Genomic DNA, 19,944 nt, shown 5'->3' with positions numbered 1-19,944 from the left:
ATGTTAAAAGTGTCATAGAAAAATTAAATAAAGCAAATTAATTTAATTTATTATACATGTTATATATGATAGTGTAATGTGATTATATTGACATGTTTGTTTTGTAATTCTTAAACTTCCTGAAATTCATTTTACCTGAAGAACATCATGTTTATGGTCATCATTTACATGAAAATAACACATACATATCCTACCTGGTATGGTAACGGAAAATGTTTGTTGATGCAGGATTTGCACCCTTTAGATTGGATAGATAAAATCTAAAATCTTGTTAAAAACAGGCAGACAATTTTCAGATTATAGAGTTAATGAGGGTAAAAGGAAATAGAAATTTGATAAAATTACATGACATGTAAAGTATAATAATATCTGACTATTTTTGGGCATGTGCGAAACGGTTTTTGCTAATAGGTTATTAATTCAAGTTTAAGCTAGTATTAAAAGAAGAGTTCAAAAGAGAAATAAATATTTACTTAAGGCTGGCTGTCATTGGGATATTTTTCTATTAATTGACAAAAAAACAACAAAACCAGTATATATATGTACAGTAGACATATTAATTTATATATAATTATGTATGAAATGCACCTACATGTACATCATCTAACTTTGACTGGAAGAAAATTATTTTAAAATCAAGAAATTTCTGTTGACACATCGTAATCATTATTGCTACCGTTTTTGTCTTATCTGAGAGAAAAAAATGCATAGCAAGACAGGGTTGGCAAAGTATTACCCGGTTGGGAAAACCCGGGATTTCCCGGGCTGGGCAATACTCCTAGAAATGGGTAATACTGGGCAATACACCCTAAGGGAACACCAGGCCATGAACATTTATAGAAATCAAAAGGCTGATTATTGTTATATAAACAAATCTGTGTTATAATCTGAATAATTACTTATTAATTAGTGATGTACATAAACATATCCTAAAACTTAGTAAACATTTTTAGTAATGAACAGAAATGTTTGAAAAGTAATTTTCCTTACATAGAATTGTTAATTCTTAATATTAGTTAAATTTATTAAAAAAAACAAATTGAATTCTTCGACTTTAATGTATTGCATTTGTGATTAATCAATGAATCCTCTTGGAAATTCATGCCAGTATTTCATATTACCCAGAATTGCCCAGTATTACCCAGTAAAATCCGGGTTTTCCCAGTATTTCCCACTAGGCTGGGCAATACTCATAAAACCCGGGTTTTTGCCAACCCTGTTAAGCAAGAATCAGACACTTTCACCTGCTGTGAATTGGCAACAGTATCAGTTATGATTTGATCAGACATACAAGATAATCTCTTTTCATAGTTTATTTGTATTTATAATTATTTGCATTTGTGTGCAATATCATTTTGGTCATTTTAATATGGATACTTCCAAACTTGTTTGGAACCTTTTTTTTGTAATTCGGTCAGTTTTTCTTCTTTAGTTACAGAAAACCATCAACGAACTGATGTTTACTTTTTAATTTTTATTGTGACTAACAAAGGTATCCTGCACTCAGTGATTGTATTTTGTTTTTACCTTCAGTTTTCTTCATTTAAGTTTTACATGTATGTGAATTTGTACCTGTCAAATTAATTAACTCTCAGGTTTACAAATACAACTACATCTCCAGTAAAGGCATTAACTAAATAGATAACTGACCACTTATCAGATTATAGGACAGTTAGCTGTAGCAAAATTGACCTCTCAGATATTTTGTTATCAGTAAATCTAAGTTTGATACATATGCCGTACATGTATGTTTTGAACAAGTACAAAGACCTACAAATGTTTTAACATATGCATTTATGCAAAAACGTTCACAAAGCTTCTGTTTATGATACAAATCATTGACATATTAAGTTGAACTTAAAGTGTTTTGACAGTTGTATCAAATAATTTTTTAAACACTGATGCACCATATACTGTGTAATGAAAATTTATGATGAATTGAATGATTAGTTAAATCATGACTCCATGTTCCTTGTTTATATCCTAGAGGCATCTTTTTGACGTAATGATGTACGACCATTTTCTGTTAGTTTGATCTAATGCACACTAAGTTATTTTATAGATAAGTGTAAAAGAATGTATATATTATGGATATTATTACCTTTATTAGTAAGTGTGTCACTTAATTAGTGGTTAATTGTTGGGGTCAGACTTTCATGGTGGACGGACTATTTATGTACATTTCATGACAGATAATTTGAGATTTATGTAAAAAATCTTTTTATAGTTAATTAGTACAAATATGATTATATCACAATCATCATATTAACAATCTTCCTGAAATTGGTATAACCTTTTTTATTTTTGAGCAAATTTTTATGTGTTCATTCACCTTACAGGCTTAATTCGTATATGCATTGAAATGAACATCTTATAAATTTTATCAAAACATTTACTGATAAAAACATTGTAAAAATAAAAAGGGGGGAGACATCAAGGGGGCAATCTAAAACCATGATCTACAGACATACAATCAACACCTTATGGTCAAAAGAAAATGACCCACAACAGTCCACAAAACACTCTATAGGAAACTAAAGACTGACCAATGCCTGAAACCATTTGAGTTGCTCTTTCCAAGTAAAAATTTGGCAATATAAATTCATGTTTGTAACAAGTTTCTTTTCATTCAGAGTGGTTTTTCCAGTTTTGTTAACTCATTTTCAGATATATATCTTCCTGTTCCATGAGAAAAAAAATAGCATTGTCCTTGACCCAATGAAAGTTCATAAAACTAACATATCAATCACAGTGACTATTATAAAGACTACAACATGTTTCTCTTAAAAAATACACCTAAAATATTTCTGACATTCCACAGAATAGTCTGTTAACACCAAACCTTTAAGTATAAAAATCCTGACATCAAAGATGTTATTTGGACATGTGCAGGCAACATGGACAATTAATAATAAATGCATAGTTTCTGAATATACACATGAACCAATTTTTGACAGAAAATAGTTTTAGTGAATATTGGTGTCAGACAAAATTGTAATAGTACATGTACATGCAGAACTTATAATGACAGACAAAATTGAAACAGTACATGTACAGAACCTGTATGACAAACCAAATTTATCAAAATAAAAGATTGATTGATTGATTGGTGTTTAACACCACTTTCAACATTATTGTGCTATTTCATGGTGGTCAGTTTTTATTGGTGGAGGAAGTCGGAGCGAACCACAGACTTTCAGTAGGAAAACTGACAATCCTAGTCAGTTAAGATTGGAGTTGAGTGGACCTGCCCCATGAAGCAAAGTAAAAGATAACCTTCAGCAATATATCAGGCTGCCATTTAGAAATTGGAAATCCACAAGAAAAAAAGTTACGTTAAGGAAGTACCAAATCTTAATATAGCATTCTGATTTCAATACATACTTACGTTTTCATCAATTACAAAATGTACTTTGAACCCCCATGTGCAATTTTAAGACTTTAAAAATTTGGGGTAGAAAACTACATAAAAATTTTGAAGAATTTCAACTGGGAAAATTGACCAACCAAAACCATCTAAGCTTAATTTTGCCTTAGACAATTTCTATGAAATGAACATAAATCATGTATATATATATATGGATGCAGCTTTTTTACTGCTCATCTCCATCTTGAGATTTGATGGTTAAACTTCTGCAATGAACTTACTGGAAACAGTTTACAGTGATATATATCTATAAATAATGTCTATGATTTAAAAAAAAAACTTTTGTCGTGAATAAGTCGAAATGTTTAGTGGTCTTAAACATTTCTCAGTTTACCAATGTAACTTATGAAACTGTCACATATTTCATTAAGACCCATTCTTATGGTTTCCTAATTTATCTTGTTTATAAGATAAAATTGACAAATTGTAATTTGGATATATTTATATCTTTTTCAGATAAGCCATATTTCATCAGAGATCATCAAAGTTAATGTCTCCTCAGGAAGTACTTACCTGGACATATCATGGGAGGAGACAAAGGAAGGTGTAAACTATACCCTAGGTTACGGTATCCCTGGCAACATAACAAACCAGGAAATAGACTATACCCTGACCACAGATAATATTGCTACATATCAGTTAGATAATTTAAGTCCAGGTGTTATATATACGTTACAGCTGAATAAGGATGGCACGGAAGTTTTCAAATCTACAGGAACTACAAGTACGTTTCTTTTATTCTGTAACAATTAATTATTATTTTGATTTTTGTGATGTAAAACTGATTTGAAAAATTATAGATAAAATTGGTCAATTTTCTTTAGCATATGGTAACTTTTTTAAAACTGATCTGAATTTGATAGTGTAAACATCTGCAATATTTTAATCAGCAGCCTATTTAGAATTTTTAGACAAAACAGGTTAAATTTTTTTTTTTTATATAAGAATTATTAATAAAAATTATATGACATGGTGTCTCAGCATATAATACACCATCTTTCATCTAGTTCACTCATAACCAAAACATTGGAGAAACAAGAAACAAATTTGGCCAAAACCATAAAAAATAAATATGCTTAGGCAAATTGCAACATTAGCTTTATCAATGTTTATAACAATTGCATAATATTATGAACTGGATTTTGAAGCACATTATTGAAATAAATCATTTGAACATGTTGAATCATACCAGTATACTTAAGCACTGTGAGAAAGGACAAAGGAACCAGTATATTATACATGTCATATGGAGAGAATGGCCTCTGTGAGAAAGGACAAAGGAACCAGTATATTATACATGTCATATGGAGAGAATGGCCTCTGTGAGAAAGGACAAAGGAACCAGTATATTATACATGTCATATGGAGAGAATGGCCTCTGTGAGAAAGGACAAAGGAACCAGTATATTATACATGTCATATGGAGAGAATGGCCTCTGTGAGAAAGGACAAAGGAACCAGTATATTATACATGTCATATGGAGAGAATGACCTCTGTGAGAAAGGACAAAGGAACCAGTATATTATACATGTCATATGGAGGGAATGACCTCTGTGAGAAAGGACAAAGGAACCAGTATATTATACATGTCATATGGAGAGAATGATCTCTGTGAGAAAGGACAAAGGAACCAGTATATTATACATGTCATATGGAGAGAATGGCCTCTGTGAGAAAGGACAAAGGAACCAGTATATTATACATGTCATATGGAGAGAATGGCCTCTGTGAGAAAGGACAAAGGAACCAGTATATTATACATGTCATATGGAGAGAATGGCCTCTGTGAGAAAGGACAAAGGAACCAGTATATTATACATGTCATATGGAGAGAATGGCCTCTGTGAGAAAGGACAAAGGAACCAGTATATTATACATGTCATATGGAGAGAATGGCCTCTGTGAGAAAGGACAAAGGAACCAGTATATTATACATGTCATATGGAGAGAATGGCCTCTGTGAGAAAGGACAAAGGAACCAGTATATTATACATGTCATATGGAGAGAATGGCCTCTGTGAGAAAGGACAAAGGAACCAGTATATTATACATGTCATATGGAGGGAATGATCTCTGTGAGAAAGGACAAAGGAACCAGTATATTATACATGTCATATGGAGAGAATGGCCTCTGTGAGAAAGGACAAAGGAACCAGTATATTATACATGTCATATGGAGAGAATGGCCTCTGTGAGAAAGGACAAAGGAACCAGTATATTATACATGTCATATGGAGAGAATGGCCTCTGTGAGAAAGGACAAAGGAACCAGTATATTATACATGTCATATGGAGAGAATGGCCTCTGTGAGAAAGGACAAAGGAACCAGTATATTATACATGTCATATGGAGAGAATGGCCTCTGTGAGAAAGGACAAAGGAACCAGTATATTATACATGTCATATGGAGAGAATGGCCTCTGTGACAAAGGACAAAGGAACCAGTATATTATACATGTCATATGGAGAGAATGGCCTCTGTGAGAAAGGACAAAGGAACCAGTATATTATACATGTCATATGGAGAGAATGGCCTCTGTGAGAAAGGAAAAAGGAACCAGTATATTATACATGTCATATGGAGAGAATGGCCTCTGTGAGAAAGGACAAAGGAACCAGTGTATTATACATGTCATATGGAGAGAATGGCCTCTGTGAGAAAGGACAAAGGAACCAGTATATTATACATGTCATATGGAGGGAATGACCTCTGTGAGAAAGGACTAAGGAACCAGTATATTATACATGTCATATGGAGGGAATGGCCTTTGTGAGAAAGGACAAAGGAACCAGTATATTATACATGTCATATGGAGAGAATGGCCTCTGTGAGAAAGGACAAAGGAACCAGTATATTATACATGTCATATGGAGGGAATGATCTCTGTGAGAAAGGGCAAAGGAACCAGTATATTATACATGTCATATGGAGAGAATGGCCTCTGTGAGAAAGGGCAAAGGAACCAGTATATTATACATGTCATATGGAGAGAATGGCCTCTGTGAGAAAGGACAAAGGAACCAGTATATTATACATGTCATATGGAGAGAATGGCCTCTGTGAGAAAGGACAAAGGAACCAGTATATTATACATGTCATATGGAGAGAATGGCCTCTGTGAGAAAGGACAAAGGAACCAGTATATTATACATGTCATATGGAGAGAATGGCCTCTGTGAGAAAGGACAAAGGAACCAGTATATTATACATGTCATATGGAGAGAATGGCCTCTGTGAGAAAGGACAAAGGAACCAGTATATTATACATGTCATATGGAGAGAATGGCCTCTGTGAGAAAGGACAAAGGAACCAGTATATTATACATGTCATATGGAGAGAATGGCATCTGTGAGAAAGGACAAAGGAACCAGTATATTATACATGTCATATGGAGAGAATGGCCTCTGTGAGAAAGGACAAAGGAACCAGTATATTATACATGTCATATGGAGAGAATGGCCTCTGTGAGAAAGGACAAAGGAACCAGTATATTATACATGTCATATGGAGGGAATGATCTCTGTGAGAAAGGACAAAGGAACCAGTATATTATACATGTCATATGGAGAGAATGGCCTCTGTGAGAAAGAACAAAGGAACCAGTATATTATACATGTCAAATGGAGAGAATGGCCTCAAAGGACAAAGGAACCAGTATATTATACATGTCATATGGAGAGAATGGCCTCTGTGAGAAAGGACAAAGGAACCAGTATATTATACATGTCATATGGAGAGAATGGCCTCTGTGAGAAAGGACAAAGGAACCAGTATATTATACATGTCATATGGAGGGAATGGCCTCTGTGAGAAAGGACAAAGGAACCAGTATATTATACATGTCATATGGAGGGAATGATCTCTGTGAGAAAGGACAAAGGAACCAGTATATTATACATGTCATATGGAGAGAATGGCCTCTGTGAGAAAGGGCAAAGGAACCAGTGTATTATACATGTCATATGGAGAGAATGGCCTCTGTGAGAAAGGACTAAGGAACCAGTATATTATACATGTCATATGGAGGGAATGGCCTCTGTGAGAAAGGACTAAGGAACCAGTATATTATAAATGTCATATGGAGGGAATGGCCTTTGTGAGAAAGGACAAAGGAACCAGTATATTATACATGTCATATGGAGGGAATGATCTCTGTGAGAAAGGACAAAGGAACCAGTATATTATACATGTCATATGGAGAGAATGGCCTCTGTGAGAAAGGACAAAGGAACCAGTATATTATACATGTCATATGGAGAGAATGGCCTCTGTGAGAAAGGACAAAGGAACCAGTATATTATACATGTCATATGGAGAGAATGGCCTCTGTGAGAAAGGACAAAGGAACCAGTATATTATACATGTCATATGGAGAGAATGGCCTCTGTGAGAAAGGACAAAGGAACCAGTATATTATACATGTCATATGGAGAGAATGGCCTCTGTGAGAAAGGACAAAGGAACCAGTGTATTATACATGTCATATGGAGGGAATGACCTCTGTGAGAAAGGACAAAGGAACCAGTATATTATACATGTCATATGGAGGGAATGACCTCTGTGAGAAAGGACTAAGGAACCAGTATATTATAAATGTCATATGGAGGGAATGGCCTTTGTGAGAAAGGACAAAGGAACCAGTATATTATACATGTCATATGGAGGGAATGATCTCTGTGAGAAAGGACTAAGGAACCAGTATATTATACATGTCATATGGAGAGAATGGCCTCTGTGAGAAAGGACAAAGGAACCAGTATATTATACATGTCATATGGAGGGAATGATCTCTGTGAGAAAGGGCAAAGGAACCAGTATATTATACATGTCATATGGAGAGAATGGCCTCTGTGAGAAAGGGCAAAGGAACCAGTATATTATACATGTCATATGGAGAGAATGGCCTCTGTGAGAAAGGACAAAGGAACCAGTATATTATACATGTCATATGGAGAGAATGGCCTCTGTGAGAAAGGACAAAGGAACCAGTATATTATACATGTCATATGGAGAGAATGGCCTCTGTGAGAAAGGACAAAGGAACCAGTATATTATACATGTCATATGGAGAGAATGGCCTCTGTGAGAAAGGACAAAGGAACCAGTATATTATACATGTCATATGGAGAGAATGGCCTCTGTGAGAAAGGACAAAGGAACCAGTATATTATACATGTCATATGGAGAGAATGGCATCTGTGAGAAAGGACAAAGGAACCAGTATATTATACATGTCATATGGAGAGAATGGCCTCTGTGAGAAAGGACAAAGGAACCAGTATATTATACATGTCATATGGAGAGAATGGCCTCTGTGAGAAAGGACAAAGGAACCAGTATATTATACATGTCATATGGAGAGAATGGCCTCTGTGAGAAAGGACAAAGGAACCAGTATATTATACATGTCATATGGAGAGAATGGCCTCTGTGAGAAAGGACAAAGGAACCAGTATATTATACATGTCATATGGAGAGAATGGCCTCTGTGAGAAAGGACAAAGGAACCAGTATATTATACATGTCATATGGAGAGAATGGCCTCTGTGAGAAAGGACAAAGGAACCAGTATATTATACATGTCATATGGAGAGAATGGCCTCTGTGAGAAAGGACAAAGGAACCAGTATATTATACATGTCATATGGAGAGAATGGCCTCTGTGAGAAAGGACAAAGGAACCAGTATATTATACATGTCATATGGAGAGAATGGCCTCTGTGAGAAAGGACAAAGGAACCAGTATATTATACATGTCATATGGAGAGAATGGCCTCTGTGAGAAAGGAAAAAGGAACCAGTATATTATACATGTCATATGGAGAGAATGGCCTCTGTGAGAAAGGACAAAGGAACCAGTGTATTATACATGTCATATGGAGAGAATGGCCTCTGTGAGAAAGGACAAAGGAACCAGTATATTATACATGTCATATGGAGGGAATGACCTCTGTGAGAAAGGACTAAGGAACCAGTATATTATAAATGTCATATGGAGGGAATGGCCTTTGTGAGAAAGGACAAAGGAACCAGTATATTATACATGTCATATGGAGGGAATGATCTCTGTGAGAAAGGACTAAGGAACCAGTATATTATACATGTCATATGGAGAGAATGGCCTCTGTGAGAAAGGACAAAGGAACCAGTATATTATACATGTCATATGGAGGGAATGATCTCTGTGAGAAAGGGCAAAGGAACCAGTATATTATACATGTCATATGGAGAGAATGGCCTCTGTGAGAAAGGGCAAAGGAACCAGTATATTATACATGTCATATGGAGAGAATGGCCTCTGTGAGAAAGGACAAAGGAACCAGTATATTATACATGTCATATGGAGAGAATGGCCTCTGTGAGAAAGGACAAAGGAACCAGTATATTATACATGTCATATGGAGAGAATGGCCTCTGTGAGAAAGGACAAAGGAACCAGTATATTATACATGTCATATGGAGAGAATGGCTTCTGTGAGAAAGGACAAAGGAACCAGTATATTATACATGTCATATGGAGAGAATGGCCTCTGTGAGAAAGGACAAAGGAACCAGTATATTATACATGTCATATGGAGAGAATAACATCTGTGAGAAAGGACAAAGGAACCAGTATATTATACATGTCATATGGAGAGAATGGCCTCTGTGAGAAAGGACAAAGGAACCAGTATATTATACATGTCATATGGAGAGAATGGCCTCTGTGAGAAAGGACAAAGGAACCAGTATATTATACATGTCATATGGAGAGAATGGCCTCTGTGAGAACGGACAAAGGAACCAGTATATTATACATGTCATATGGAGGGAATGATCTCTGTGAGAAAGGACAAAGGAACCAGTATATTATACATGTCATATGGAGAGAATGGCCTCTGTGAGAAAGGACAAAGGAACCAGTATATTATACATGTCATATGGAGAGAATGGCCTCAAAGGACAAAGGAACCAGTATATTATACATGTCATATGGAGAGAATGGCCTCTGTGAGAAAGGACAAAGGAACCAGTATATTATACATGTCATATGGAGAGAATGGCCTCTGTGAGAAAGGACAAAGGAACCAGTATATTATACATGTCATATGGAGAGAATGGCCTCTGTGAGAAAGGACAAAGGAACCAGTATATTATACATGTCATATGGAGAGAATGGCCTCTGTGAGAAAGGACAAAGGAACCAGTATATTATACATGTCATATGGAGAGAATGGCCTCTGTGAGAAAGGACAAAGGAACCAGTATATTATACATGTCATATGGAGAGAATGGCCTCTGTGAGAAAGGACAAAGGAACCAGTATATTATACATGTCATATGGAGAGAATGGCCTCTGTGAGAAAGGACAAAGGAACCAGTATATTATACATGTCATATGGAGGGAATGGCCTCTGTGAGAAAGGACAAAGGAACCAGTATATTATACATGTCATATGGAGGGAATGATCTCTGTGAGAAAGGACAAAGGAACCAGTATATTATACATGTCATATGGAGAGAATGGCCTCTGTGAGAAAGGGCAAAGGAACCAGTATATTATACATGTCATATGGAGAGAATGGCCTCTGTGAGAAAGGACAAAGGAACCAGTATATTATACATGTCATATGGAGAGAATGGCCTCTGTGAGAAAGGACAAAGGAACCAGTATATTATACATGTCATATGGAGAGAATGGCCTCTGTGAGAAAGGACAAAGGAACCAGTATATTATACATGTCATATGGAGAGAATGGCCTCTGTGAGAAAGGACAAAGGAACCAGTATATTATACATGTCATATGGAGGGAATGATCTCTGTGAGAAAGGACAAAGGAACCAGTATATTATACATGTCATATGGAGAGAATGGCCTCTGTGAGAAAGGGCAAAGGAACCAGTGTATTATACATGTCATATGGAGAGAATGGCCTCTGTGAGAAAGGACTAAGGAACCAGTATATTATACATGTCATATGGAGGGAATGACCTCTGTGAGAAAGGACTAAGGAACCAGTATATTATAAATGTCATATGGAGGGAATGGCCTTTGTGAGAAAGGACAAAGGAACCAGTATATTATACATGTCATATGGAGGGAATGATCTCTGTGAGAAAGGACAAAGGAACCAGTATATTATACATGTCATATGGAGAGAATGGCCTCTGTGAGAAAGGACAAAGGAACCAGTATATTATACATGTCATATGGAGGGAATGATCTCTGTGAGAAAGGGCAAAGGAACCAGTATATTATACATGTCATATGGAGAGAATGACCTCTGTGAGAAAGGACAAAGGAACCAGTATATTATACATGTCATATGGAGAGAATGGCCTCTGTGAGAAAGGACAAAGGAACCAGTATATTATACATGTCATATGGAGGGAATGATCTCTGTGAGAAAGGACAAAGGAACCAGTATATTATACATGTCATATGGAGAGAATGGCCTCTGTGAGAAAGGGCAAAGGAACCAGTATATTATACATGTCATATGGAGAGAATGGCCTCTGTGAGAAAGGACAAAGGAACCAGTATATTATACATGTCATATGGAGAGAATGGCCTCTGTGAGAAAGGACAAAGGAACCAGTATATTATACATGTCATATGGAGGGAATGATCTCTGTGAGAAAGGACAAAGGAGCCAGTATATTATACATGTCATATGGAGAAAATGGCCTCTTTGAGAAAGGACAAAGGAACCAGTATATTGTACATGTCATATGGAGAGAATGGCCTCTTTGAGAAAGGACAAAGGAACCAGTATATTATACATGTCATATGGAGAGAATGACCTCTGTGAGAAAGGACAAAGGAACCAGTATATTATGCATGTCATATGGAAAGAATAACTTTTTCAGTGCTGTCAGTAGATGTATTTTAAAACTTTGTTTATTATATATACTTATCTTCCTTCAATGCTCTCTATGTTCACATATTGAAATGCTCATGCTATCTAAATTATTATTACATCATGATGAACATACAATGTACAACATTAATTACGGTGAATGTTAGTATAGAAACAAATATTTTTATAAATCATGTATATGAAAATTGAACAGTTTTCCGACTTTTATTTTTTCAGAACCTCTTCCACCGTCCTCTCTTGTTGTCTCAGATGCTGGTACTGATTACCTATACCTTACTTGGCAGGGAAACAGTAGAAGTACTCAGGATTCATACAGAGTTACGGTTACTGAAACAAACAATAACTCAGAACTGTATAAATCCGACCCAATAACAGTGGAGTATCATAACTTGACAGGATTATATCCAGGAGCCTTGTACAGTATAGCTGTAGATAGTATAAGTAATGGTGTATACAGTAATGGTACTGCCAGGATCATTGATAATACAAGTAAGGGTACCGCCAGATCTTGATAATACAAGTAAGGGTATCCCAAGGATCATTGATAATACAAGTAAGGGTACCGCCAGGATCATAGATAATACAAGTAAGGGTACCACCAAGATCATTGATAATACAAGTAAGGGTACCCCCAGGATAATTGATAATACAAGTAAGGGTACCGCCAGGATCATTGAGAATACAAGTAAGGGTACCACCAGGATCATTGATAATACAAGTAAGGGTACCGCTAGGATCTTGATAATACAAGTAAGGGTATCCCCAGGATCATTGATAATACAAGTAAGGGTACTGCCAGGATCATTGAGAATACAAGCAAGGGTACCGCCAGGATCATTGAGAATACAAGTTAGGGTACCACCAGGATAATTGATAATACAAGTAAGGGTACCGCCAGGATCATTGATAATACAAGTAAGGGTACCGCCAGGATCATAGATAATACAAGTAAGGGTACCGCCAGGATCATAGATAATACAAGTAAGGGTACCGCCAGGATCATTGATAATACAAGTAAGGGTACCGCCAGGATCATAGATAATACAAGTAAAGGTACCACCAGGATCATTGATAATACAAGTAAGGGTACCGCCAGGATCATAGATAATACAAGTAAGGGTACCGCCAGGATCATAGATAATACAAGTAAGGGTACCGCCAGGATCATTGATAATACAAGTAAGGGTACCGCCAGGATCATTGATAATACAAGTAAGGGTACCGCCAGGATCATAGATAATACAAGTAAGGGTACCGCCAGGATCATTGATAATACAAGTAAGGGTACCGCCAGGATCATAGATAATACAAGTAAGGGTACCGCCAGGATCATAGATAATACAAGTAAGGGTACCGCCAGGATCATAGATAATACAAGTAAAGGTACCACCAGGATCATTGATAATACAAGTAAGGGTACTGCCAGGATCATAGATAATACAAGTAAGGGTACCGCCAGGATCATAGATAATACAAGTAAGGGTACCACCAGGATCATTGATAATACAAGTAAGGGTACCGCAAGGATAATTGATAATACAAGTAAAGGTACCACCAGGAACATAGATTATAAAAGTGAGGGTTAAATAGTGACTCAGGAAATTTAACCTTTTTCTGTATGGGTATTTTTCACAAATAAACTTCGTGAAGATGAAATATCTATTCAACAATCTAATTCATTCAGGATCCTTAACCATACAAGTATGAACATACTTAAAAAAGTAATATCCTATTACGAATAAGTTCAGTAGAGCACAATTTTTTGTTACATTGAAAGCATGTGTTGTGGAAAGCTTTTGTACTCACCAGAACTTTGTGATGATCAATATCAATGAAGGGGATGTATTTTTTTTTTTGTACTCACCAGAACTTTGTGATGATCAATTGCAATGAAGGTAATATTTCTTTGTACTCACCAGAACTTTGTGATGATCAATATCAATGAAGGGGATGTTTTTTGTACTCACCAGAACTTTGTGATGATCCAGTTGCATTAAAGGTTATGTTTCTTTGTACTCACCAGAACGTTGATGATCAATAGCAATGAAGGTGCTGTTTCTTTTTACTCACCAGAATGTTGATGATCAATAGCAATGAATGTGCTGTTTCTTTGTACTCACTAGAACATTGATGATCAATATCAGTGAAGATGCTGTTTCTTTGTACTCACCAGAACTTTGTGATGAACAATAGCAATGAAGGTGCTGTTTCTTTGTACTCACCAAAACTTTGTGATGATCAATAGCAATGAAGGTGATGTTTCTTTGTACTCACCAAAACTTTGTGATGATCAATAGCAATGAAGGTGCTGTTTTTTTGCTATGAATGTCTATATTTACTTGTATATCATATATATGATATATGGTCCAATAAAAGGATAAGAAGATGTGGTATGTTGCCAATAAGACAACTCCCCACCAGAGACCAAATAATGTAGGAGGTAGCAACTATAGGTCATTGTACGGCCTTCAACAATGAGCAAAACCCATACTGCATAGCAAGCTATGAAAGACCTGATATGAGGAATGTAAAACAATTCGGACAAGGAAACTAATGGCCTGGATTTTTTTTACAAAACAGAAAACAAAAAAATAAATATGATATTCAGCATCAAAAGACAACCATTGAGTGACAGGCTCCTGAATTACAGAATACTCAAGTGATATATATACATGTTTTGATTTTTGTAGGACCATTACCACCAACGATACATTGGATTATGGCTATAGATAATTATACACTGATGTTAGCATGGAAAGAAGACTTTAATAGCCAACAGGTTAGTCAGAAAAAACTTCAGACATGGGTATATTTGTAGCATTCAGCAAAAATCTTTGATTAGTTGATGGGTCAGGCAGTCATTCTGGTGACTCCTTACAATAATATTTTTGTCCAGTGTTTTATTGTCCCCCCGGGAGGCATTGTGGGAGACATAGAAATACTGGCATCCGTCCGGTCTTGTTAGCGCTCTCACATGTACAATTCTTGCCAGATTTTTATGAAACTTGTATCAGAGATTTATATCAGCAACGTCTCAGCCAAGTTCCAAAATCAGTGCTGATCTTAATATTTTTTAAAGAGTTATGCCCCTTGGAAATATTAACTATATGGAAAATTGCATTGTAAGCGCTCTCATGTGTACAAGTTTTGCCAGATTTTTGTCAAATTTATTGTATTTGCTCTCAAGCCTTCATTTCTCGAAGATATTTGTTAAAAGGTTTAAAGAACAAAAAAAGTTTCTTTTAGTTAATGCCCTTGGATAGATGAAATATGTGCAATGCAAGGGACATTGGAACTCTGTTCTTTTATTGATGCTGAATGAAAACTTCATTATCTAGATTGAAGATAATTCTAGCAAGACAGCCTGAAATATTAGGATTTGATAAGTGTTATATTATATCCCAGATTAACAATATATATGATACTATCAGCCAATACCTTATTAGTAGTAGCTTTTGTAATGAAAGAAGATACAAAGGTATATAATAAACTAGAAATAATAATCATGAATATTCCCGTATTGATTTTATTTTCATCAGGTAGATATTATATATTCCTGGGTGGAAACCATAATTAAAATATTTTATGTCATATTGATTGGCGTGTTTTTATTTCTTATGTATCACATCACTGTATAATTAGTTTATAAGAACAAAAGTTATTGAATTTACAAGGGTGGTTTATGTCTATAAGATCATGAAAAGCTGCAAGACATTGTATAACCAGTAATAAAAAAATGATATTGAATTTACAAGGGTATTTGATGTCTTTAAAATCTTGAAAAGCTGAAAGACAAACAACTGGATTCCTGACTTTATGCTGACATTTTCCAGGTTCAGTCATATCAGATCTGACAAAAGCAAACAGACAAAGCTAGTTGGATGTTTAATCTTGAAAATACATTATCCAGAGATCCTGATGGTTTATCTACTATCATGCTTAGCTTCCTGTGTCATCCATTGATATTTTCAAAGCCCATCTGGATATATAAAATCTAAATATCTAAGACCTGTTGTTAAGCATTTAAGTAGAAAAAAAAGCAGTAAAAGTCATGTACAGTGCATAATATACTACCTGTTCTAAGGGGGGTTTTAACAACCTTGACTACCCATGAGGGTCTCCCTAGGTTCGGCTCCAGTGCATAATATGATATCTGCTTACAGCAAAAGTAGATAAAATCTTCTAACTACATTACAGGGTCTTTAGATACATGGTTGCAGTATGATCAACAAGAGTGTATGGATTGTGCAATAAAACTAAAGACTTCGAAATTAAAATTTGCTTACTTATCACTTAAAATTTATATCGATGTTGAATAATTTGTCATGATCAAATGACGTGGTTTCCTTTAGACTATTACCTTGTGAACTTACACTGACAAAACTAAAATTGTCTATATCCTGCCTCCTGTTATTAGTTGAGTAATTATCATGTTTATGCTTATCTAGTTTAAAGACTACATTTTCAGTACATGTATTGATAAAGTGTTTTAAGATGTGTTTTTTATTTCAGGACCATGTATACTTATCAGCTACTTATAACAACACATTTAATTATGAGGGTGAGATGAATCTGACCTGTACTATGTTATTGTCCACCTGTGTGACCGAGGTCAGGGGTGTTATTCCTGGCACACCTATAGAGATCAGGGCATACTCTGTACAAAACAACAGGAGAAGTGATCCTGATATAGCTTTCCATTCTACCAGTAAGTTTCATGTTCCTTCTACCAATAAGTCAAATGACCACACTTTCACCACTTCTACTACTTCACTATGATATACATGTAGCTGTTCATTCTACCAATAAGTCAAATGACCACACTTTCACTACTTCGACTACTTCACTATGATATACATGTAGCTGTTCATTCTACAACTTCAAGTATTTGTACCTTCAAATTATCCAAGTCATGTGGACCAACAAATTATCCAAGTCATGTGGACCAACAAATTATCCAAGTCATGTGGACCAACAAATTATCCAAGTCATGTGGACCAACAAATTATCCAAGTCATGTGGACCAACAAATTATCCAAGTCATGTGGACCAACAAATTATCCAAGTCATGTGGACCAACAAATTATCCAAGTCATGTGGACTAACAAATTATCCAAGTAGTTTGTTATTACCAAATTATACATATCATTTGTATCTCCAACTCATTTAAGTGATTTGTTATTAACAAATTATCCAAGTCATGTGGACCAACAAATTATCCAAGTAGTTTGTTATTACCAAATTATACATATCATTTGTATCTCCAAATTATTTAAGTGATTTGTTATTAACAAATTATCCAAGTCACACAAATAATTTTTACCACAAAATTATACAAGTATTTTTACCACTAAATTATACAAGTAATTTTTACCACAAAATTATACAAGTATTTTTACCACTAAATTATACAAGTAATTTTTACCACAAAATTATCAGATTGACACCATGGAATAAGGTAAGGAATTATAGTAGACACATTACACTTTACATATTTACTATCATCAGATAGGTACATACATTAATATTTACATATTATCATTTTACATTTCAGAGCCAGAGACTGTAACCAGTCTACTAGAGAATAGTAGTACTACATCTTCACTTGAGTTGTCAGTAACTCCACCATTTACTTCAGTATTTGTGAATTACTCTGTCAGTATTGATGATGGTTACTTCTACTTTAGAAACTATACTTATCCAGCAAGTCACACAACATTTACTATAGGGAATCTGTCAGCAGGGATAGAGTATAATGTCTCTGTTGGTACTGTATCTGAATGGGAAGAAAGCAGGAACCAATTTAGTAGGATTTTCTATACAAGTAAGTCCATGCATAAACTTATAAATGGTAGCTCTATACTAAAGTAGGGGAACTGTATAAACATAATATTTATTGCTTCATAATAAGGGTGATATCTAGGGGTATTATTTGAAGGAAAAATCAATTTTAACACTAATTTTGAGAAAAATTGACCCCTTCTTATTTACAAGTCTGCAGATATAAAAAACAGACTCATTAAAATCACTAATTGTATGTTCAGGCACAGCACTTTATTGAGCAGATGTTTCCTTTTTGTGTAAGGCTCTGCTTTGTATATTAAGTTTTACAACCTAGATTTCAGCTAAAAATGAAAAGAAATAAACCAACAGAAAAATTATAAAAGTTATAAAGGTAATAACCCTGTCACACTTTTTGTTAAAAAATTTCACAGTGAGGTCTACTGAAATGTTCCTGAATCGCTCTATACTTTATTGTAAGACTTTTCTTTAAAGAGTTGCTGGTTTTGTTCTCGCCCACCATTTATCAGCACGGGAAAAATTAGATTTAAGCCCCAAAAATGTAACAAGAAGTATAGGACAAAAAGGACAGGGGAAATAATATGTTACTATTATTAAATGTTATTTGTACTTCATGAAAATTGCACAAAAATTAGATATTAACTTTTCAGACTTTAGAAACACATTTAACAAAAAAATTTGAAATTCATTTACAACAAGCATTTATGAAAAAGCTTTATGTCTTTCTAAATAACATGTTTATAAGTTCTAATTTCAGTTCAGTAATATTTTTCCCATTTTAGTTATGCAAGATTCATATTTTTAATTGGATGTAAGAATGATGCACAATACAAGGAGTGTCCTCAGTGTTGACTCTAATAAATGAAATAATTGAAATATATATATATCAACTTTTGATATGAGAAATAATTCTTTTATTAACATCTCCATGCTGTGCTTTAAAGTATTTTTTGTAGTAATATTTTTCTATTTAGATCCTAGCATGCCAGGAGATATAGATATTTTAACCAAGGATATCCTAACTACGTCACTGAAGATATCCTGGGGACCTGTGGAGAGTGGACAGCTGGATTATTATGAAGTTGAAATTTCCCCTAAAGAATCTCAGACTCATTCACCTTTGTAAGTAAATTTGAAAACACTTTTTAAAGGAGTTAAAAGAAAACATTTGATAAATAAATTTGTTTTCATTACCAATTTGTTAGAAGTTTTCATGGTACCACCCACTATAGAATTAATGATATTTGAACATGAATAATTTTAGAATCTCCATGTTAACACAGTAATTCATTGTTAACTGTAACATTGTTTACACATTAGATGTTGACCTTTGGTAACCTGTTAATTCATCATATATTTGTTACAACAGCTGAAGGCCAGATTTTACACACATACATTTTCTAGCTGTTATTTTTTCAACAATAGTGTGAATGTATTGCAGAGGACAGTATGGACAGAAACTGTTTATGTTTTTCTTTTTAATACCTTTTACAGAATATGGACTATTTTTAAAATACTTTTGAGAGTCATCTTAGTGCAAATATTTTTATTCAAAACTTATGATTTTGAGATGTATATATTTAAAATTACAGTCTCCAGACCAATACAGATGAACGAACTGTAAAATTTGATTCTCTGGTCCCAGGGAGGAAATACTCCATCACAGTCACAGCAGTAAAAGGACAGAAGAAAAATAGTACAAAGACGGTGGAACAATATACCAGTAAGTAATCAATAGAACAGTGCTAGATGCTCTGTTATTGTTTAATTTGATTAAGAGATACTAATTGTCAAATTACACATCTTGTGGTATAGAATCGATTCCATCAATGCTATTTAAGGCACTTTAT

General features: G+C 34.8%; 1 protein-coding gene across 6 annotated transcripts in view; it reads left to right on the top strand.

The window, feature by feature from the left end:
• Positions 1-19,944, top strand: part of LOC127725303 (tyrosine-protein phosphatase 10D-like) — a 53,033-nt gene that overhangs the window by 4,447 nt on the left and 28,642 nt on the right. For all 6 annotated transcript variants that reach the window (XR_007992910.1, XR_007992909.1, XR_007992908.1 and 3 more), the window contains exons 2-8: positions 3,884-4,151; positions 12,509-12,781; positions 14,983-15,071; positions 16,805-17,000; positions 17,847-18,116; positions 19,069-19,216; positions 19,687-19,817. Coding sequence is in view for 3 of the 6 variants with exons in the window: in XM_052232232.1 (XP_052088192.1) it covers positions 3,884-4,151; positions 12,509-12,781; positions 14,983-15,071; positions 16,805-17,000; positions 17,847-18,116; positions 19,069-19,216; positions 19,687-19,817 (1,375 nt within the window). In the remaining 3 variants the exon portion in view is untranslated. The remainder of the gene's footprint in view (positions 1-3,883; positions 4,152-12,508; positions 12,782-14,982; positions 15,072-16,804; positions 17,001-17,846; positions 18,117-19,068; positions 19,217-19,686; positions 19,818-19,944) is intronic.

This window comes from Mytilus californianus, unplaced genomic scaffold (assembly GCF_021869535.1).
Source record: "Mytilus californianus isolate M0D057914Y unplaced genomic scaffold, xbMytCali1.0.p SCAF_15, whole genome shotgun sequence".
NCBI lineage: Eukaryota > Metazoa > Mollusca > Bivalvia > Mytilida > Mytilidae > Mytilus > Mytilus californianus.
Note: the sequence above shows the minus strand (reverse complement) of the source record. Positions and strands in the feature narration are given on the sequence as shown.